General features: G+C 34.0%; 1 protein-coding gene across 4 annotated transcripts in view; it reads right to left on the reverse strand.

Moving 5' to 3' along the window:
- ATF7IP (activating transcription factor 7 interacting protein) overlaps positions 1 to 23,887 on the reverse strand; it is a 122,670-nt gene that overhangs the window by 38,806 nt on the left and 59,977 nt on the right. For all 4 annotated transcript variants that reach the window (XM_014791339.2, XM_087442713.1, XM_087442715.1 and 1 more), the window contains 2 exons: positions 23,611 to 23,748; positions 10,764 to 10,829 (listed from right to left, as the gene is read on the reverse strand). In XM_014791339.2, the coding sequence (XP_014646825.1) occupies positions 10,764 to 10,829; positions 23,611 to 23,748 (204 nt within the window). The remainder of the gene's footprint in view (positions 1 to 10,763; positions 10,830 to 23,610; positions 23,749 to 23,887) is intronic.

The raw sequence follows: 23,887 nt of genomic DNA on the forward strand, positions 1-23,887 counted from the left end.
ACCTTCTCCAAGGCATATAGTAGTAAAGCTGAAAAAAGTCAATGACAAAGAAAAAACAGAAAGGGCAGCAAGGCAAAAGAAAATAACTTACAAAGAAATCCCTATCAGACATTCAGTGGATTTCTCAGCAGAAACCTTATAGGTTAGGAGAGAGTGGAAGGATATACTCAAAATTCTGAAAGACAAAAACTTTCAGCCAAGGATACTCTATCTAGCAAAATATCCTTCAGATACGATGGAAAAATAAAAACTTTCCCAGATAAACAAAAGCTAAAGGAGTTCATCGCCACAAGACACACACTACAAGAAATGCTCAAGGCCCTCATACCTGAAGAAAAAAGAAAGGGGTTACAAAGCCTTGAATAAGGAGATAAATAGGTAGAAGAAATCAGAAAATCACAGCTCTCAATAGGAACAAGTTAGTAAACAATTATAACATTAAAGAGAAAGGGAAGGAAAACATCAAAAATAAATAACATCTCATCATTTTAACCACAAACTCACAACACAAGATGGAATAAGTTGTGACAATAATAACTTAGAAGGGGAAGAGGTAAGGGATGGAATTGGCTTAGTCTAAGGAAATAAGAGGCTGACAGAAAATGGACTATCTCATCTAAGAGATTTTTAATACAAACCTCATAGTAAGCTCTAAAAAATAATCAGAACAGAGACACAAATAGTAAAGAGAAAACTAAGAAAACCATCATAGAGAACTAACAAACTGAACTGGTAGTCCGAAATACATGGGACAAGAAACAAGGGAAATGCAGAAGAACCGGAAAACGAGTGATAAAATGGCAGCATTAAGCCCTCATATATCAATTATCACTCTCAATGTAAACGGGCTGAATTCTCCAGTCTAAAGATAACGATTGGCAGGATGGATTAAAAAACAAGACACAACAATATGCTACCTCCAGGAAAAACATCTCAGCTCTAAAGACAAACACAAGCTCAGAGTGAAGAGACAGAAGACGACACACCAAGCTAATAGCAAAGAAAAGAAAGTGGGTGTTGCCATACTTTTATTAGACAAAATAGACTTCAAGATAAAACAGTTAATGAGAAACAAAGAGGGGCAGTATATAAAATGATAAAAGGGACACTTCATCAAGAACACATAACCCTTATAAATATATATGCACCCAAGACAGGAGCACCAAAGTACATAAAGCAACTATTAACAGACCTAAAGGAGATATTAACAACAACACAATAATAGTAGGGGACCTCAACACCACACTTACATCAATGGATAGATCATTCAGACAGAGAGTCAACAAAGAAATAGTGGATTTAAACAAAAAACTAGACCACATGGACTTAATAGATATATATAGAACACTCTATCCCCAAACAGCAGACTGCACATTCTTCTCAAGTGCACATAGCACATTCTAAGAATAAACCATATGTTGGGAAACAAGGCAAGCCTCAGTCAATTTAAGAAGATTGAAATCATATCAAGCATATTTTCCGACAATAATGCTGTGAAACTAGAAATCAACTACAAGAAAAAAGCTAGAAAAGTGACAAATATGTGGAGACTAAACAACATGCTACTGAACAACGAATGGATCAATGAAGAAATTAAAGGAGAAATCAAAAAATATCTGGAGACAAATGAAAATGAAAATACAACATACCAACTCGTTTGGGATGCAGCAAAAGTGGTCCTAAGAGGGAAATCACTAGCAATACAGGCCCACCTTAACAAACAAGAAAAACCTCAAAGAAGCAATCTTAAACTACACCTAACAGAATTGGGAAAAGAACAAACAAAACCCAAAGTCAGCAGAAGGAGGGAAATAATAAAAATTAGAGCAAAAATGAATGAAATTGAAACCAAAAAAACAATCAAGGAAACAAAGAGCTGGTTCTTTGAGAAGACAAACAAAATTGACAAACCATTATTAGCCAGATTAACTAAGAAAAAAAGAGATAAGGCTCAAATAAATAAAATTAGAAGTTAAAGAATAGAAATTATAACAAATACCACAGAAATACAAAGGGTTATAAGAGAATACTATGAAAAACTATATGCCAAGAAATTGGAAAATCTAAAAGAAATGGATAAATTCTTAGATTCATACAACCTCCCATAACTGAATCAAGAAGAAATAGAGAATCTGAATAGATCAACCACAAGTAAAGAGATTGAAACAGTAATCAAAAACTTCCCAAACAAAAAAAGTCCAGGACCAGATAGTTTCTCTGGAGAAGTCTACCAAACATTCAAAGAAGATTTAATACCTATCCTTCTCAAACTATTCCAAAAAACTGAGGAAAATGGAACACTTCCTAACAAATTCTACAGGGCCAACGTCATCCTGATACCAAAGCCAGACAAGGACAACACAAAGAAGGAAAATTACAGGCCAATATTGCTAATGAACATATATGCAAAAATCCTCAACAAAATATTGGCAAAGTGAATACAGTATATACGTTAAAACAATCACACACAATGATCAAGGCAGATTTATACCAGGGACACAGGGATGGTTCAACATCCACAAATCAATCAATGTGATAAAAATCACATGATCATCTCAACAGATGGAGAGAAAGCATCTGACAAGATCCAACATCCATTTATGATAAAAACTCTCAATGAAATGGGTATAAAAGGAAAGTACCTCAACATAATAAAGGCCATATATGACAAACCCACAGCCAACATCATTCCCAATGGGGAAAAACTGAACGCCATCCCTCTGAGAACAGGAACAAGACAAGGGTGCCCACTCTTGCCACTCTTATTCAACATACTACTGGAGGTTTTGGCCAGAGCAATTAGGCAAGAAAAAGAAATAAAAGGTATCCAAATTGGAAAAGAAAAAGTGAAACTCTCGCTGTTTGCAGACAACATGGTTTTCTATATAGAAAACCCTAAAGAATCCATTGGAAAACTACTAGAAATAATCAACAACTACAGCAAAGTTGGAAGGTACAAAATCAATTTACAAAAATCAGTTGCATTTCTATACTCTAATAACAAACTAATGGAAAGAGACCTCTAGAATACAATCCTACTTACAATCACAATAAAAAGAATAAAATATCTAGGAATAAATTTAATGAAGGAGTTAAAGGATCTTTACATGAAAATTGTAAGACATTATTGAAAGAAACTGATAACATAAAGAAATGGAAACATATCCCTTGCACGTGGATTGGAATAAGAAATATAGTTAAAATGTCCATATTACCTAAAGCAATCTACAGGTTCAGTGTAATCCCAATGAGAATCCCAAGGACATTTTTCATGGAATAGAACAAAGAATCCTAAAATTTATATGGAACAACAAAGGATCCCAAATAGCCAAAGCAATCCTGAGAAAAAAGAACAAAGCTGGAGACATCACAATCCCTGATTTCAAAATATACTACAAAGCTATAGTAATCAAAACGGCATGATACTGGCACAAAAACAGACACACAGATCAATGGAACAGAATAGAAAGCCCAGAAATAAAACCACACATATACGGACAGCTAATGTTTGACAAAGGAGCTAAGAACATACGATGGAGAAAGGGAAGTCTCTTCAATAAATTATGTTGGGAAAACTGGACAGCCACACGCAAAACAATGAAGGTAGACCACTATCTTACACCATACACAAAAAATTAACTCAAGATAGATTAAAGTCTTGAAGGTAAGACCTGAAAGCATAAAACTCCTAGAAGAAAATATAGGCAGTATGCTCTTTGACATTGGTCTTAGAAGGATCTTTTCGAATACCATATCCACTTGAGCAAGGGAAACAAAAGAAAAAATAAACAAATGGGACTTCATCAGATTAAAGAGCTTTTGCAAGACAAAGGAAACTATGATCAAAATGAAAAGACAACCCACGAACTGGGAGAAAATATTTGCAAATCATATGTCTGACAAGGGGTTAATCTCCAACATAGATAAAGAACTCATACAAGTCAACAACAAAAAAGAAACAACCTGATCAAAAAATGGGTGGAAGACACGAACAGACATTTTTCCAAAGAAGATACACGGATGGCCAACAGGCACATGAAAAGATGTTCAACATCACTAATCATTAAGGAAATGCAAATCAAAACTACAAGGAGATATCACCTTACACCTGTTAGAATGGCTACAATTACCAGGACAATAAACAGCAAATGTTGGAGAGGATGTGGAGTAAAGGGAACCCTCACACACTGTTGGTGGGAATGCAAACTGGTACAGTCACTATGGAAAACAGTATGGAGATTTCTCAAAAAATGAAAAACCGAAACACCATTTGAGCCAGCTATTGTACTTCTGGGTATTTATCCAAAGAATTTGAAATCAACAATTCAAAGAGACTATGCATCCCTATGTTCATTGCAGCATTATTCACAATAGCCAAGACGTGAAAGCAACCCAAGTGCCCAGTGACTGATGAATGGATCAAGATGATGTGGTATATATACACAATGGAGTACTACTCAGCCATAAAAAAAGACAAAATTGTCCCATTTGCAACAACATGGATGGACCTGGAGGGTATTATGTTAAGCAAAATAAGCCAGAGAAAGACAAACACCACCTGATTTCACTCACATGTGGTAGATAAACAAACACATGGATAAAGAGAAAAGATTAGTGGTTATCAGAGGGGAAGGGGGTTGCAGGGTGGGCAAAAGGCATAAAGGGGCACATATGTATGGTGACGTATAAAAATTAGACTACTGGTGGTGAGCATGAGGCAGTCTATATGGAAACTGATTAATAATAATGTACACCTGAAATTACACAATGGTATAAACTATTATGACTTCAATAAAATAACTGAAAATAAATAAATAAATTAATTAATTAAGAAACACACACTTAAAAATCCAATGGGTAAAAGAAGAAATCACAAGAGATAAAAAATATCTTAAGACAAATGAAAACAAAAACCCAACACCCCAAATTTATAAGAAAATTTATGCCACAAAAGTTGTACTAAAAGGAAAGGTTATACTGGTAAATGCTTTAACAAAGATCTTAAATCAACAACCTAATTTTACACTTCAGAGAACTAGAAAAGAAAAACAAACTAAACTCAAAGTTAGAAGAAGGAAAAAAATAATAAAGATTACAGCAAAACTAAATGAGAGAATACAAAAGCAATAGAAAAAAAAATCAATGGAACTAAGAGCTGGTGTTTTAAAATATCAACAAAATTGACAAAACTTTACCTAGATTAACTAAGAAAAAAGAGAGAAGACATAAATGAAATCATAAATCAAAGAAAAATCATTACAACTGCTGCCACAGAAATAAAAATAATAGGAGACTACTATGAACAATTACATGCCAACAGATTGGATAACTCAGAAGAAATGGATAAATTTCTAGAAATATATAACCTACCAAGACTGAATCAGGAAGAAATAAAAAATTTGAATGAAACTAAACATGTAGGGAGATTGAATCCATAATCAAAAACATCCTACTGACCAAAAGATCCAAGGACCAGATGGCTTCAATGGAGAATTTTATGAGACATTTAAAGAATAATTAACAGTCCACTTCAACTCTTCCAAAACATTGAAGAGGGAACACTTCCAAACTCATTTCAGAAAGCCAGCATTATCCTAATACCAGAGCCAAAGACACTACAATAAAAGAAAACTATCAGCTAATATCTGTGATGAACACAGATGCAAAAATCCTCAACAAAATACTACCAAACCAAATTCACCAGTACATTAAAAGGATTATACAACATAACCAAGTCAGATTTATCCCTGTAATGCAAGGATAGCCCAACATACAAAAATCAATCAATGTAATACACAACATTAACATAATGAAGGAAAAAAACCACATGATTGTCTCAATTGTTGCAGAAAAAGCATTTTCAAAATTCAACACTTGTTCATGATAAAAACATTCAACAAATTAGGAATGGAAGGAAACTACTTCAACATAAAAAAGACCATAGTCAAAAGCCCATAGTTAACATCATACTCAAAGGTGAATAAATGAAAGTTTTCCCTCTAAGATCTGGAACAAGGCAAGGTTGCCCATTCTCTCCAAATTCTGTTCAACGTGGTACTGGAAAGGCCTTGCCAAAGCAAGTAAGCAGGAAAAAGAAATAAAATGTATTCAAATTGGAAAGGAAGAAGTAAAATTATCTCTATTTGTGGATGACATGTTCTTATATTTAGAAAACCCTAAACAGTCTACACACACAAAAAATGTTTGAACTAATAAATGAATTCAGCAATGTTATAGGACAGAAAATCAATACACGAAAATCAGTTGTATTTCTATATACGAACAATGAACAATCTGAGAAAAGAAATTAAGAAAATAATCCCAAGAAACTATCATCAAAGAGAATAAAATATTTAAAAGTAAACCTAAGCAAGAAGGCAAAAAATCTTTACAGTGAAAACTATAAAACACTGTTGTAAGAAATAAAAAACAAAAAAATGGAAAGATATTTCATGTTCGTGGATTGGAATACATAATATTGTTAATATTGTTAAAATGTCCATACTACCCAAAGTGATCAAAAGTTTCAATTCAATCCCTATTAAAATCCCAATGTCATCTCCTGCAGAAATAGAAAAAGGCATCCTAAAATTCCTATGGAATCTCAAGGGACCCTGAATTGCCAAAACAATCTTGAAAAAGAACAACAAAGTTGGAGGCTTCATGCTTTCTGATTTGAAGACATTTTACAAAGCTACAGTAATCAAAACAGTGTGGTGCAGGCATAAAGACAGACACATGGACCAATGGAACAGAATAGAGAACCCAGAAATAAACTCTCACATACATGGTCAAATGATCTTCCACAAAGGGCCAAGGCTACACAATGGTGTGAGGACAGTCTTTCAAAAGTGGTGCAAAAACTGAATATCCAAATGCAAAAGAATAAAGTTGGAACATTACGCCATACACAAAAATTAATTCAAAATGGATTAAAGACTTAAATGTAAGACATAAAACTAAAATTTCTAAAAGAAAACAGGGGGAAAGCTTCATGCCATTGTATTTGGCAATGATTTCTTGGATACGACATCAAAAGCACAGGCAACAAAAACAAAAATAGAGGAGATTACATCAAATTTAAAAACTTCTGCACATCAAAGGAAACAATAGAGTGAGAGAAGGAAACCTGTGGAATGAGAGCAAATAATTGCAAATCATATATCTGATAAGGGGTTAATATCCAAAATACATAAAGAAGACCTACAACTTAACAACTAAAAATCAAATAACATGATTAAAAAATGGGCAAAGGTTCTAAACAGACATTTCTCCAAAGAAGATACATAAAACAGCCAACAAGCATATGAAAAGATGCTCAACATCACTAATCAGTAGAGAAATGCAAACCAAAACTACAATGAGATACAACCTCACATCCATTAGGATGGCCACTCTCACAAAACAGAAAATAACAAGTGTTGACAAGGATATGGAGAAATTGGAACCCTTGTGCCCTGCTGGGAGTGTAAAATGTCGTGGTCTCTACAGAAAACAGTATGGATACTCCTCAAAAAAAGTAAAAATAGAATTACCCTATGATACAGCAATTTCAGTTCTGAGTACATATCTGAAAGACTTGAAACCAGGATCTCAAAGAGACACCTGCACATTGATGTTCACTCCAGCATTATGCACAAGAGCCACGAGATGAAAGAAGCCCAAATATCCATCAATAAATGAATGGATTAAAAAAAATGTGGTATGTACATACAATGGAATATTATTCAGCCTTAAAAAAGAAGGAAATCTTGTCACATGCTACAACATAGATGAACTCATATATGCTGAATGAAATAATCCAGTCACATAAGAACAAACACGATGTGATTTCACTTACAAGACATCTAGAGTGGTCAAAATCATGGAAACAGAAAGTAGAATGAGAGTTGCCAGGGGCTAAAAGGAGGGGGAAATGGGAGTTGCTGTTCTATGGATGTGGTTGTTTCAGTTTTACAAGATGAAAAAGATCTAGAGATCTGTTACACAACAATGTTATAATATAGTTAAACTACTGAACTGTAGAGTTAAAAATGGTAAATTTTATATTATGTATTTTATCACAATTAAAATAAAAAGGATTTTAAAAAATGTGCATCACAAAATGAAAAAAAAATCAAAATGTAGGATTTAGATTTAATTTAAAATTTGAGAATCAACTAGGTCATTGATTTTCATAGATAAACGATGAGAAATATTTTGACATTTTTTTTATAGTAAGAACTAGAAAGGATGGAAGTTAGAGATACCAGTCATAAGGGAGTAAAATAGATTAGATTATGAATGTGATCTTAACAGCAAACTGACCACAAGGGTTTTCCGCTCTTTTAGAAATTAAAATAGAAAATGTTTTAAGACAAACCTGAATGGTGGGGTTTGTTTTTAACTGGTTAATATCAAAGGACCAAGGAACAAATCTAAATAGAAGAAAAGTATTTAAAGTGTTATTGCTTGTTTATTTATTTTGATGAGGAGACAGCTAAAGTTCTAAACATTCTTTCTATATCTCTCCTGTTTTTAAAACCTAGCAAGATATAGATATGAAATTATAGTGAATACCATAATTAAAAGAAGTGAGGACACGAAAGAACAAAATTCTTGAAATTTCTAGAAATCTCTCTCATAAGAAGAAAATATGAACAAGAATAGGTAGAAATATGTCCAAAATTTGGAACTTAAAATTGGCCCTGCCCACAAGCTAATTAAAGAAGGAACAAAATTTGAAAGACTGAAGACTACCTTAAAATTTTTCTTCAAACACCACATGCCCTAATTGTACAAATCAATCTTTTCCAATCTTTAGGAATTACAGTGTTTTTCCCTTGCTTCCATACTACTTGTAGCTCTCCAAAACAAATCTTTTGGGGATGATAATATTTTCATCTTTATTCCTTAAAGTCTCTGTCATCTCCTTTGGCTAAATAAACAAGAAGAACTGGTAAGTAGTTTTGAGAAGAAATTTGACATGCACAAACACTGGAAAAGTACACAGTGGGCAGCATGCTGCTTAGTTCAGACGCAAGGATGAAAGGAAAAAAGTGGAAATTCATACTGTACAAAACAATGGAAAAATGTCAAAGCCCTATGTTTGGTTCAGGCATACCAAATAAAAAAGGCTAAAAAAAAAAAAAAGGTTTACACCAATCTTCTAATATAAGAAATAAAATAGCTCAGTTTTTACGTTATGATAAAGAAACAAAGCTGAGAAAGTGAAGTTCAGAATCAGAGAATAATTTTACATAACTGAAGGCTATAATAATAAAAAAATCTTTGGGTATGGCCAAATGAGGGTTTAGGGAGATCAGTCCGTGTAAAACAAAGATAAAAACGAACTGTCAGTTGCTCAAGAAAAGAGAGAAACTAGAGCTTTAAAAGTTTAAGTAAAAAGGGGTTGGCCAGTGGCACAGCGGTTAAGTGCCCGCACTCCACTTCAGTGGCCCGGGGTTCACAGGTTCGGATCCCAGGCACGCAACAACGCACCGCTTGTCAAGCCATGCTGTGGCGGCATCCCATATAAAGTAGAGGAAGATGGGCACAGATGTTAGCCCAGGGCCAGTCTTCCTCAGCAGTAAGAGGATTGGCACTGGATGTTAACTCAGGGCTGATCTTCCTCGCAGAAAAAAAAAAAAAAAGTTAAGTAAAAACAATATAGAGATGGAGAACAGATTAGTAGTTGCCAGGGGACAGAGAGCGGGTGGAGGTAGGCAGATGGGGTAAGGTTGAAACTATAAAAGGGCAGCACGAGGGCGCCCCTTTATGGTGACGAAACAGTTCTATATCTTGACTGTGGGTGAGGTTACATATACCTATACATGTGATCAAATTATGTAGAACCATATGAACACATATACAATGAATTCATGTAAAAACCGTGAAAACTGATAAGGTCTATAAGCTACCTAATAGAATTGTACCCATTTCTTGGTTTTGATATTATACTGCAGTTATGTAAGATTTCACCACTGGGAGAAGCTGGGTGAAGGGTTCTACGTCTGTGTACGATTGTTGCAATTTCCTGTGTGTCTATAATTATTTCAAACTAAATTTTCTTTAAAAGTCAAGTAAAGAAGATATGAAAATGAACCAAGACAGAAAAATCCTATATGAATAATGATTACTATTGAAATAATTATTACTGCCAATTACTATGTAACAGACAATGGAGCTAACAAGACACAAAGAAATGTAACTTGCTAAAACGGAAAAAAAAATCCAGAGGAAAAGAAAGAAATTCAACTAAAAACTATAATGCAATATACAAGTGATATATTAAAAATATGTATTACAGAATAACTAAGGAAACAACAAAAAGCAAAAGCTAGACTACAGACTTGAGATTGTGCTATGCTACGATGTTTGGACTTAACTACGTTGGAAAAGAAAGGAGAACAGTGGAATACTAAAATACTTTGGAGGAACTGATACAGAGACTAGACTAGCAAGAATATTGAAAAAAAAAGAAATATGGTTAAGACAAATCCCAAAAACACAATTTTAAAGATGGATAGAAAATACAGCTTCAAGAATACCATAACATAAAATAGATTAATATAAGTGTTGATATATGAAAACAGTAACTGAGGATTAGAAAAGGGTTAATAATTAGTTCTAGAGCTGCAGCTCCAGAGACAACATAGAGGAACTGCATAGTATGAAAGCAAATTTCAGACATATATAATAAAGGAAGTTTCCTCCTAACTTAGCATTTCCTAAGACTATCACTTAGAGCTAAATATTAATTATGCAAGAATAGAAATTCTTACTTCTTGTCTTTTCTTAAGATCTTCTTTGGCTGCTCCGAAGCGTTTGGTTAACCTGGCTATCTTGGCCTAAAAAAAGCAAAAACGAAATGGAAATCAAGCGGAATTATGGCATTAAGAAGGAACCCATGCATACATAACAAGCAACTCACAGATAACATGATCCTCAGAAGACAGCTAACAGCAAATAAGGGAAATTGATTAACAACATATATTTGGAAAATACAGAAAATCAATGAAAACTAAAATGACCCTTGAACTCAACCCTCAGAGGTAAACACTCAATTTTAGAAGGTTAGCTTTTTCCTCCTAGAACTGTGGACGCTTGCTCACAAACCAGGATATTTCTGATTATGTAATCTTTTGTTTTTTGTTATTTTTTAGTTAGTAGTTTATAGTTGTACCCACACAATTTTCCCACTGAGAATTATGAGTAAGCACATCTGTAAGTCATAAAAGATCCCTTGCCAATACTACTTATGGGCATATAGACTATACTGAATCATCATTTATACACTCTTTCCTAGTGGATATGTTCAACGTTTCTCAATGTACTGCTATAGTCAAATAACATTGCAATTAATAATTTTGTTCTTTCAGATTATTTCCTTAGGCAACATTCACAGACATGGAATTTCTGAGACAGTATATTTTCAAGGCTCTTATGCTTTTCAGAAAGGCTTTGCTAATTTACACTTTGAACAGCAGTGTATATCCATACTCATATTATTCTTTGAAACATTTTAATTTCATATTCTGTTAATCTTTAATAATCTGACAAAAATATTACCTTGTTAGTGTTAACATTTAACAGTGAAATTATTTTATTAATGATTTGTACTGCTTATATAAACTCCCTGATTACATATTTTGCCCAAATACATATTCATAGAAAATTTAACAAAAAAAGGCAGAAAAGAAAAAGAAATAGAAAAATTATCACAGCACCACATAAATATATTTTTTGCATTTCCTTTAAGTCTTTTACTAAGGCATAGAAGTGATAATTGTTTTTGTGGTCATTACTGCTGCTGCCATTTTATTTTATTATTATTTTTTTGTGTGTGAGGAAGATCAGCCCTGAGCTAACATCCATGCCAATCCTCCTCTTTTTGCTGAGGAAGACTGGCCCTGAGCTAACATCTGTGCCAATCTTCCTCCACTGTTTGTGGGACACCGCCACAGCATGGCCTAACAAGCGGTGCATCGGTGCACGCCGGGGCCGCCAGCAGCGGAGCGCGTGCACTTAAGCGCTACACCGTGAGGCCTGCCCCATTGCTGCTGCCATTTTATGTTAAACATATTTGCAAGAATTTTAAATAAAACTTCTGAGTAGGTTCATGAGGCCTGCCTAAGGAAGAGCTCCTCCAGAGAATTTCCTTTATCCAATGTAAGCATATCATAAAAAGAAAATGATATTACTTATTTTTAAAGTTTCTTTCAGAAAGTAGTCACTTTTAAAGGAGACCCCAAAACTTACAAAGCATTTAAGTCCATTGATATGGCCTAGGCAATCAATCACCTATGAATCCCAAGACGAAAATTTTCCTCAAGACTAGTTATTTATGCACATTACTAACAACCAAAGACATACGGTATAATTTTATATTCTTAATATGGATTTACCTCTCTGTGACTAAAATATTCCAAGTAATTTTTTTCAAGAAAGGTATACGGGAAGGTGTTTTCTGTACCCCAACTTATGCAAGAATATCTTTCATTTTTTTCTTTAGTCAGCTTGTTTGGTGGGTATTCTGTAAATTGCATAGTATGTATAGTATTATTATACCATTTTTTCTGAAAAATGAAAACAAATTAAAAAACCCTTTTCTATATGTTATATGTATGGGGAAAGGTCTAGAAGGATAAATACCAAAGTTAAAACTGGTTACCTCTAGAGGTTAGGATTGGCAGGTAGTGAGGGAAAATTTAATACTTTTAAAAAAGAATTTTATCACACTAGCAGGAAAAGAAAACCAAAATTTGGACACTGGCTGTCTTCTGTCATTTAATATTATAAAAAGAAATCAATGAGCAGCCTTTTTTAGGGTTGTTTCAATCTAGGAAACTATACGATTTTTTTTTTTTAATTGCAGTTCAAAATATCTGCCATAATGGGTCTAATATTGGGTCTCTATTTTGGCAAGCATCCTGTGAGATTTTTTAAAAACTCTATAAACAAGTCAGTTTTTTTCAGTTCAGGAAAGTTGTAATCTATTACTACGTCTTTGATTACTACTTCTAATTCATTTGCTCTTGATTTCTTCCTTACGCATACCTATAATTTCTTATGTATAATGGCATAATGGTAGCTGTTTAAATATAAGTCGCACAAATTGTTGGGATTCAGACACAGTGGGCCTTGTTTAGCAAACTAGGCAAACCAGGAATTTCTTTGCTTCTGTACCAAGGAATTTCTTTGGAAAATAATTCTGTCTGAAAAAGTTGGTCACGCATCAAGTTTGACCTAATAACAAAATATCAGGACTCTAAAAAGCTAGTGAATAAATAAACACATGGTATCCATTATTCAAAACTATCTCTTGGATTAGGCAGTCACAGATTTACTTGTTGTCGGGGCAGGAAGAGGAGGCACCGAAAGGACAGAGTGAAAAAGGTATTTTCAGTTAAAACTACTTAAAATAGCATTTTATAAATCATAACCAATGGAACATTGTATTCCAGGGCGTGTTGACAGCTTTTCCATTTCCATAAAAAATCCAGTTGAAATTTTGAGTGCTCTGAATTTGTACAGTAATTTGAGAGAAATCAAGTCTTTCTATCTAGGAACATGGTATATCACTGTTGACTCATGTTTCCTAAATTTTCTGTCCTTTTTCTTCACAACAGTCTTGAAATTTTCTTTTTAGGTTTATTCTTAAGGACTTATTTATTTTTAAATATCCACCATACATGAAATCTTTTCCTCATTATATTTTCTCATTGGTTGTTGGTGAAGCATAGGATAGCTACTAGAATATGTTTTCCTTTTATTAGACAGTTGCGAAATTTCCTGCTCTTTTCAACAGTTTGCCAACTTAATTCTATTGGGTTTCCATTTACCGACCATTACTCCTCATTTCCTTTTCCTGTCTTTATTTTATTGTCCAGACTGCCACAAAAGCTCTAAATAGGAACACTGATAACAGACATCTTTGTCCTATTCTCAACTTTAATGGAAATATTTCCAATGATCCACTATTAAACATGATATTTACAATAGGTTTCTGATAATCTTTGGGCTCAAGGTACGTCCCCCTCTTTTTTTCCAGGAATGGCTGGTAAATTTTAGCAAATCCTCCTTATTTGGTATCTACTGAGATGATCACACTGTTTTACACCATTCGTCTGCTGGTATAGTGAAACATAATTGTTAATATTGAACCAGTCTTGCACTCATGACAGAAACATATGTTGGGAATTAAAATTGGCCTATATTTGTGCTTTGCTTGTGCTACAGAATTCTACACTTGGGCTTGCTTCATAAAATGAGGCCTCATCTTTTCCTACACTCTGGAACAATTTATATGAGATGTGAATTATCTGTTCTTTAAATGTTTGTCAAAAATTTCTGGCAAAGCTTTCTTTCAATTTTAATAGAGTTCCTCATAATTTTAGGCTTTCTAGTTCCTCCCTACTTCCATCTTAAATAAAATGAATTTCCTAGGTATAAGGCTGTATATATAATGCTCTCTTACTTAAGAATCTCCTCTGGATTTTCAATTGTCTCCTTTTTGAATCCTTATGTAGTTTATTTGTACTTACTCATTATTTCTAGATCAAAAATTTATCTACTTTTAAGTCTTCTCAAAAGAATAAGCTTTTATTTTTATTGCTCAATCTTCTAAAAGAGTTGGGTGTTTCTGCTATTTTTATTAACTCCTTCCTCCTTCCTGGGGTTTAGTTTGTTTTGATGTTTTATCCTAGCATAGGAGATGAACATATAATGTTCTTCTACTTTTCTATTTGTCAGTGGTAAATTTAAGGCTATAAATTTCCCTTTTAATACTGCTTTGGCTTTAACTTACAGGTTTTGATATGTAGTGCTTTCATTACAGTTCTGATCTAAATAGTAGAGAATTTCCATTTTTACTTCTCTTTGCAATTATCTGAAAGTATGTTTTGGGGGGAGGTATGGTCTTGAAGGAGTAGAAAAGCTAAATATTTGTTGATAATTTCTAATTTTACTATGCAGTTACCATTGAATCCACAGCAAATGATGATTCCTAGCATTTTAAGACTTTCTTAGAAGTTACTACAGTTCTAATCTGACAATGCATCAAAGATATATAAACCTAAAAATTATACATCTTTCTACTTAAAAATAATAAACATCATGGAAATAACCATTGGGATTTACCTTACAATTTGACATCTCTGAAAAAGTGAAAATACATAAAACTTTTTCATGATTCAGAAAGCAACCAATCCCTAAACTAATACAGAAAATTATTACATAACTAATTCTACATATATTCCAATGCTGACAATCATTTTCAACTCTTATAAAATATCTATTTAGTACACAGAAAAGGAGCTAATAATTAAAAACAGGCTTTAAAAAAAGTGTGTGGACAAAAGTCATATCACACAGTGAACCAATTATACTATTAAAAACTTAAAAATGACTTTAAATAATCCCAAACTAGCCCATTTTAAAAATACATAATAAAGACAACTAATTTGAAAATCCACAAAAGTTTAATTTCCCGTATCTACAGAGAAATGTATACCTTCAAAATTATAGCAGAATAGAGACCTTCATGAACTTTCCTCTAAAGTCTGTATTACTCAATTCTATTCTCTCACGAAATTTTTTAATGTACAGGCAGGCATATCTCAGAGATACCACAGATTCAGTTCCAGACCACTGCAATAAAGCGAATATCGCAATAAAGCAAGTCACTCAAATTTTTTGGTTTCCCAGTGCATATAAAAATTATGTTTACACTATGCTGTAGTCTATTAAGTGTGCAATAGCATTATGTCTAAAAAAATGTATATACCTTAATTAAAAAGTGCTTTATCACTAAAAAATGCTAACCATTGTCTGAGCCTTCAGTGAGTCCCAATCTTTTTGCTGGTGGAGTGTCTTGCCTCAGTGTTGATGGCTGCTGACTGATCAGGGTGGTGATTGCTGAAAGCTGCTGTGGCTGCGGCAATTTCTCAAAATAAGACCACAACGAAATTTGCTGCATCAATTGACTTGTCCTTTCATGAATGATTTCTCTGTAGCACGAGATACTGATTGATAGCATTTTACCCACAGCAGAACTTCTTTCAAAATTGGAGTCAATCCTCTCAAACCTTGCCACTGAATTATCAATTAAGTTTATAGAATATTCGAAATCATTTGTTGCCATTTCAACAATCTTCATAGCACATTCACCGGGAGTAGATTCCATCTCAAGAAACCACTTTCTTTTTCATTCATAAGAAGCAACTCCTCATCCATTCAAGTTTTATCATGAGATTGTAGCAATTCAGTCACATCTTCAGGCTCCACTTCTAATTCTAGTTCTCTTGCTATTTCCAGCACATCTGTAATTACTTCTCCACTAAAGTCTTGAACCCCTCAAAGTCATCCATGAGAGCTGAAATCAACTTCTTCCCAACTCCTGTTAATGCTGATATTTTGACCTCTTCCCATGAATCACGAATGTTCTTACTGGCATCTAGAATGGTGAACCCTTTCCAGAACGTTTTCAATTGACTCTGCCCAGATCCATCAGAGGAATCACTATCCATGGCAGCTATAGCCTAATGAAACGTATTTCTTAAATAAGACTTGGAAGTTGAAATTACTCCTTGATCCATGGGCAGCAGAATGGATATTGTGTTAGAAGGCATGAAAACAACATTAATCTCATTGTCCATCTACATAAGAGCTCTTGGGTTACCAGGTGCATTGTCAATGAGCAGTCATATTTTGAAAGGAATCTTTTTTTCTAACCAGTAGGTCTCAGCAGTGGGCTTAAAATATTCAGTAAACCATGTTGTAAACAGATGTGCTGTCATCCAGGCTTTCTTATTCCATTTACAGAGCATAGGTAGAGTAGATTTAGCATAATTCTTAAGACCCGTAGGATTTTCAAAATGGTAAATGAGCGCTGGCTTCAACCTAAGGTCACCAGCTGCATCAGCCCCCTGACAAGAAAGTCAGCCTGTCCTTTGAAGCATTAAAGCCAGGCATTGACTTCTCTCTATTATGCAAGTCCTAGATAGCATCTTCATCCAATAGAAGGCTGTTTCATCTACACTGAAAATTTGCTGTCTAGTGTAGCAACCTTCATGAATTATCTTAGCTAGATATTCTGGATAACTTGCTGCAGCTTCTAGATCAGTACTTGCTGCTATACCTTTCACTTTTGTTATAGAGAAGGCTTCTTTCCTTTTGAAGCAACCTCTGCTAGCCTCCAACTTTTCTTCTGCAGCTTCCTCACCTCTCAGCCTTTATAGAATTGAAGAGAGTTACGGCCTTCCCCTGAATTAGACTTTCGCTTAAGGGAATGTTGTAGTTGACTTAATCTTCTATCCAGACCACTAAAACTTTCTCCATATCAGCAATAAGGCTGTTTTGCTTTCTTATCATTCGTATGTTCAGCAGAGCAGACTTGTAATTTCCTTCAAGAACTTTTCCTTTGCATTCACAACTTTGCTAACTGTTTGACGCCAGTGGCCTAGCTTTCAGCCTGTCCTGGCTTTCAACACACCTTCCTCACTAAGCTTAATCATTTCCAGCTTTTGATTTTAAGTGAGAGATATGTCACTATTCCTTTCACTTGAACACTTAGAGGCCATTGTAGGGTTATTAGTTGGCCTAAGTTTGATATTGTTGTGTCTCAGGGAATAGGGAGGCCCGAGGAGAGGGAAAGAAATGGGGGAATGGCCAATCACTGGAGCAGTCAGAACACACACAACATTTATCGATTAAGTTTGCTGTTTTATATGGGCATGGTTGGTGGCACCCTAAAACGATAACAATAGCAATATCAAAGATCACTGATCACAGATCACCATAACAAATAAATAATGAAAAAGTTTGAAATATTGCAAGAATTACCAAAATGTAACACACAGACACGAAGTGAGCAAATGTTGTTGGAAAAATGATGCCAACAGACTTGCTAGACACAGGGCTGCCACAAACCTTCAATTTGTAAAAAATGCAACTCCTGCACAGCACGATAAAGCAAAGTGCAATAGAAATGAGGTATGCCTGTACAGTACATTTTTATACTATGGTAAAAGGATCACAAGTCCTTTAAAAGTCTATCTTTTTGTAATTGTGGTGTTAAAAAAATGCCACTAATACTAAAGTTAATGATTATATGAAGTATGTATCCCTTAAAGCAAAATATCTAAGTCATACTTGATTAACTATTTGTTTTCAAATGTGTTTTAACTTTGAATTTTATAAAACTCATACTAAATTTTGCCAAAATAAGTCAGAAATAATAAACAAATAAATATATATACAAATCATGAAAATGTACTCAACTGTTACGCAATGAGATATAGAAGTACTATACATAAATAGTAGTATTTTCAAGAAGTTTATTGTCAGTTGTACCTAAAAAATAGTAAATAATTTAACAAAGTATATAATTATTTGCAGAAGTATGTGATATAATAAGTTTTAAACGCTGGAGAACTGGACAGTAATAATTATTAAAATATTGGAAGAGTAAGTAACATCACCAAAAATGGCTGAGTAGGGACCTTCAGGATTCAATCCCTTCCCAAAACCAACTAATGAGCTAACAAGCAGTGTTAGAATCAACTTTTGCACAACTCTGGAATCTATTCAAAAACTTACAACAACTAGAGGAAGACTTAGGGAAGAATAAAACTGCTGCTTTGCAGTAAGGGAGCACTGTGGTCTTTTAACTTGTCCATTTATCATTCCCCACACCCAGATCAGCAGCAGTTGTGAGAATGACAGCTGGCAGACAACTGGTGCAGGTTGCTAGTGCCCCAGGAAGTAATATGGACCTTATTTTCACTGGCTACTCCCTCAAGGACCAGCACAAAGGCTGGCCTTTGTTTCACCCAACTCGGAGTAATTCCCAAGGCTGGGGCAGCATCCCAGACAGCTTTTCTCAAAAAGATTTAAAGGCACAGGTATTGGGACAGCAGCCTGGAACAAAGGACAACAATTTGAAGAAGCAATAAACAGAAAAGCCTGGGAAGGAAATGGTTGGGAAAGGCGACACATGGCGAAAAGGGGGCTTTAAAAGCTCTTGCCCATATTGGTGAATTGAGAGGACTATGCAAATACCCAGGACAGAATGCACGCTCAGAAAAGGCCTGAAAAGACCCAAAGCTTTCACCTATGACTGGCCTTCAGAGTCTGTGCAAGCAGAAAGTGAAGGATAACGCAAATTGTAAATGGCCTAAATAAGCGTTGAAGTAGTGCCCCAACACAGAGCCAATCTGCAGAGACTGAGAGTATTTTTTCCTTCTTCCTTTTTTTAGGCTCCAAGCATTTAAGGTGAAAACACCAGCTGACCACTAAGCTACCAAAACACAGACTTCAGTGGCTACACACAAGAAAGAATACATATTTTCCAAATATAGTTTAGAAAAATCACTAAACAAGCAAACAAACCACAACAAACAGCAACAACAAACCCTGGGTAGGGGCAAAGAAATCTGATTTCCAGAGTTGCCACAAATCAACAAGAAAAATTAGGAGGCACATAAAGAAACAATAAAGTATGGTCCATTCACAGCAAAAAAAGAATTAATAGAAAGAGAGCACAGGTATTGGACTTACTAGACAAAGACTTTAAATAAATGGTTTTAAATCTGTTCAAAGAGCTAAAGGAAACAATGTACAAAGAACTTAAAAAAACAAAAAAACAGGAAAATGATGTCTCACTAAACAGAGAATATCCATAAAGAAATAAGAAATTATATTTAAAAAAACTAAATAGAAATTCTGGTGTTGAAAGTACAATAACTGAAATTAAAAAATTCATCAGAGAGGTTCAACAGCAGATTTGAGCAGGACAGAGCTGTAAAGTAACAGTTTTGTACACTACTGAAAATAAGTAGATATTAATTCAAGATGTTAAGTATCATCTTGAATGATGATACATCATCAGAGTAATCAAAATTAAAAAATACATAGAGAAACAAGAAGGGAATCAAAATGATACACTAAGAAAAATCAATCACAAAAGAAGACAGTAAGAGAGGAATTAAAGAACAAAATAGGTAGAAAACATAAAATGGCAGGAGTTAAGCCTTTCCTTAATTACTTCAAACATAAGTAAACAGAAACTCCACAATTAAAAGGCAGAGATTGGCAGAGTGGATAATAAATCATGACTCAACTATATGCTGTCTACAAGACTTCATCAAAATTTAAAACTTTTGTGCATTAAAGGACATTATTGAGAAAGTGAAAAGACAACTTACAGAATGGGAGAAAATATTTATAAATTATATTTCTCAAAGTGTTTAATATCCAAAATATGTAAAGAACTTTTACAACTAACAACAAAACAAGAAACCCAAACTAAAAATGGGCGAAGAATTTGAATAATTATTTTTCTAAAGATATACAAATGTTCAACAAACACATGAAAAGATGCTCGACCATCATCAGTCATTAGGGAAATGCAAATCAAACCCACACTGAGATACCACTTCACACCCACTAGGATGTTATAATTTTTTAATAAAACAAAACAAAACCGAAAATAACAAGTGTTGGCAAAGATGAGGAGAGATGGAAACCTCACACAATGCCAGGAGGAATGTAAAATGGTGTAGCTGCTCCAAAAAACAGTTGGGTGGTTCTTCAATAAGTCAAACAAAGAATTACCATATGATCCACAATTCCATGCCTAGGTATATGTCCAAAAGATTTGAAAACAGGTATTCAAATACTTGTACACGAATGTTCTTAGCAGCACTATTTGCAATATCCAAAAGGTGGAAACAACCCAAATACTCATCAATGAAAGAATGCATAAACAAAACATTGTGTGTGTGTATCCATTATGTTATAAATATCTAGCTATATATTTTTTTTCCTTAGTGATTACTCTGGGGATTACACTTAACATTTTGAATTAATACCTACTTATTTTCAATAGTTTACAAATATGTTTAAGAGTATACAAATATAAGTAAATATTAATTAGCCATAAAAAGGAATGTAGTACTGATACATGCTACAATGTGTATAAATCTCAAAAAAACATTATACTAAGAGAAAGAGGCCAGACACAAAAGGACACATATTGCATGATTCTGTTTACATGAATTATGCAGAATAGGTAAATCAATAAAGACAGAAAGCAGACTAGTGGTTGCTAAGGGCTAGGCAGAGGGGGAAGTGGAGAGTGACTGTTTAAGGTTTTGTAAGGCAGAAAATTTTCTTTTCGGTTCATGAAAATGTTTTGGAACTAGATAGAGATGATGGTCACACAACAATGTGAATGCGTTAAATGCCACTGAACTGTAAACTTTACAACATTTATTTTGTTATCTGAATTTTATTTCCATAAAAAACTAAATATCAGAACAACATGGAGACAGGAACTAAATTGGGCTTAATAAAATTTAAATAAATGGCATGGTAAGAGCAGATCATTATGGGTGACTGAATGGGAGAAACAATATGAAATCAAAAGATTGAAATAAAAATACTGTGAACATTGATACTCTGTAGGACAGGGAAGAAACTGGTAGGTATTAAGAATGTGCATCAAAAACTGGGAGATCCAAATTAAAAATCAAAAAATGAATATGGGTTTAAACAGGTAGACAACTGAGGAACCTGGACTACATGGAGGAGAATGAAACAAGCAGTTATTTTAGAAAGATGAGTACAATGCTTGTATTGAGAAGGACCACCAAGGACTTAAAAAGTAGTACAAAAGTGGTCATGTAAAAGGCTGTTACTACAATCAAGGAACTGAGTAACGATGGTATTGTGGAAAGTGAAAGGAAGTAAAAGATAGACTTTTATAAGAAATAAAAAAGTTGTAATTTGGCAACTCACTGTACATGTGAAATGACTGAGAGGAATCAGTTTCCAAGAACTCAAAAACTTCAATAAGAGGAACAATGGGAAGACATTCTTTGAAGATTTTTCCAAGAATTCAAGAATTGTGAGTAAGAGGAACAATGAGAAGGGGGATTTATTTGCAGAGAAGATTTGTTTGGTAGTGGAAAGACTCAGATTCTGAGGCTACAAAGAAATATCTAAGTGCAAGGTTTATTAAATGTTAAGAGATCTGGACTTTCACCTTACATGAGAATATAAAAGTCAAAATCTCAGGTTTTAAAAACACAAAATCATAGTTTTAGCTATGGGACTGATGAGAAACAATGAATGAAATTACTCCTTTAAATCTTCAGACATTTTCAAGTTCTAATTCAAAATTCTCCACAATACTAGTAAAATAAAGTTTAATAATTAGACAACACTATCACTATAGAAAGACGTGCTAAAGGTCAGAAACAGGGCTAACGTTGTCCTAAATGGTGCACCGCAATATTACTACAAAGATCTTATTATTAATAAAGTTTCACCTCAAACAAAATTAACAGTATGAAACCAAGAAAATAAATTTTAAGCTGAGAAATAAAATACATAAATTCTAGTCACATTTGGTTGCAATTTGCTTCTAACTGGGAAACAGTGACTTTATTTTTATGGACTACTCTTCCTTCATTTGTAAAATAAGGCCCTGTAAGTGGTTTGCAACTCAGCATCTGTAGACCATGCTCACATTTCAGATAGCCTGATAGAAACCACACATTTAGTTATGACAGAATGAATGTACCGATAAAAATTTCCAATTTCTTAGTCTTAGAATAAAAGGGATTACTACAGCATGTGCTCATTTCAGCTGATTAGAAGCTCTGGCACTATAGGTTAATATATTGTTACATTTAATAAAAAACTTAAAGGTAGCAATTATTAAGAAATATAGATTAACAAACTAATGTTTAAAACATAAGATCCATGGAAAGAAGTGGATTAATATAAAAAGAATCACAACAAATATTATTGAATACTTATGATATGCTAGATGATGTCAGCCTTTCTTCAGTGACTAAAAAATATTTAAGAAGCACTAAATTAGATAATTCCTTAGGCTCTGTTATGGGTTGAACTGTGTATCTCAAAAGTTCATATATTTGGTGATGGATTGTAATTAGTCTTTGGGTGGTGAACATAATGTAATCTATATAGTACTCAAAACACAATGATGTACACCAGAAATTTATATAATGTTATAAACCAACGTTACCACAATAAAAAAAAAAAGTTCATATATTGAAATCTGAAACCTGAGTATCTCAGAATGTGACCATATTTGGAAATAGGATCGTTGCAGAATTAGTTAGTTAAGATGAGGTCATATTGGAGTAGGGTAGGCTCCAATCCAGTATGACTGGTATCCTTGTAAAAGGGGAAATTTGGGCACAGACACACACACAGGTGCAACACCGTGTGAAGATGAAGCCAGAGATCAGGAGGACGCTTATACAAGGCAAGGAACACCAAAGACTGACAGCAACCCATCAGAAGGTAGAGGAGCCACACGAACAGATTCTTCCTCACAGCCCTCAGAAAGAACCAACCTTGCCAACACTTTGATCTTGGACTTTTAGCCTCCAGAACTATGAGATAGTATGTTTCTGTACGCCACCCAGTTTATGTTACTATTTTTATGGCAGCCCTAGCAAACTAATAGAGGTTCCTTTTACTTCTAATATTTAGAAGTTAAATGTACTTTATTGTCAACTTTGAAAATGTATCCCCAGCAATGAGTTATAAAAACGATATACATGAGTATACAACTCAAGTCAGTGTACAAACCTGTAGTTCAGTAAGAACTGTTTTATGCCTCTTGTTACATTCAATCTTTTCCACTCGTGTTTTCAATTCTGCCAAAGTCTTATCAAATACAGCACACTGTAGCGCACACAATTTTTCTTCCAGCAACCACTGTACAACCTAAAGAAATACATATTCCTCTGTTACAGCAAAGAACACGTCAGCAAGCAGCAAACAGTAAATATTCTTAAGTACTAATAAGATTGTACTAATGTATTAACTAGTTTAATGAAAAAACATGCTGTCATCCATAAAACAA

The sequence above is a fragment of the Ceratotherium simum genome, chromosome 17 (genome assembly GCF_057802395.1).
Source record: "Ceratotherium simum simum isolate JZ-2026a chromosome 17, ASM5780239v1, whole genome shotgun sequence".
Lineage (NCBI taxonomy): Eukaryota > Metazoa > Chordata > Mammalia > Perissodactyla > Rhinocerotidae > Ceratotherium > Ceratotherium simum.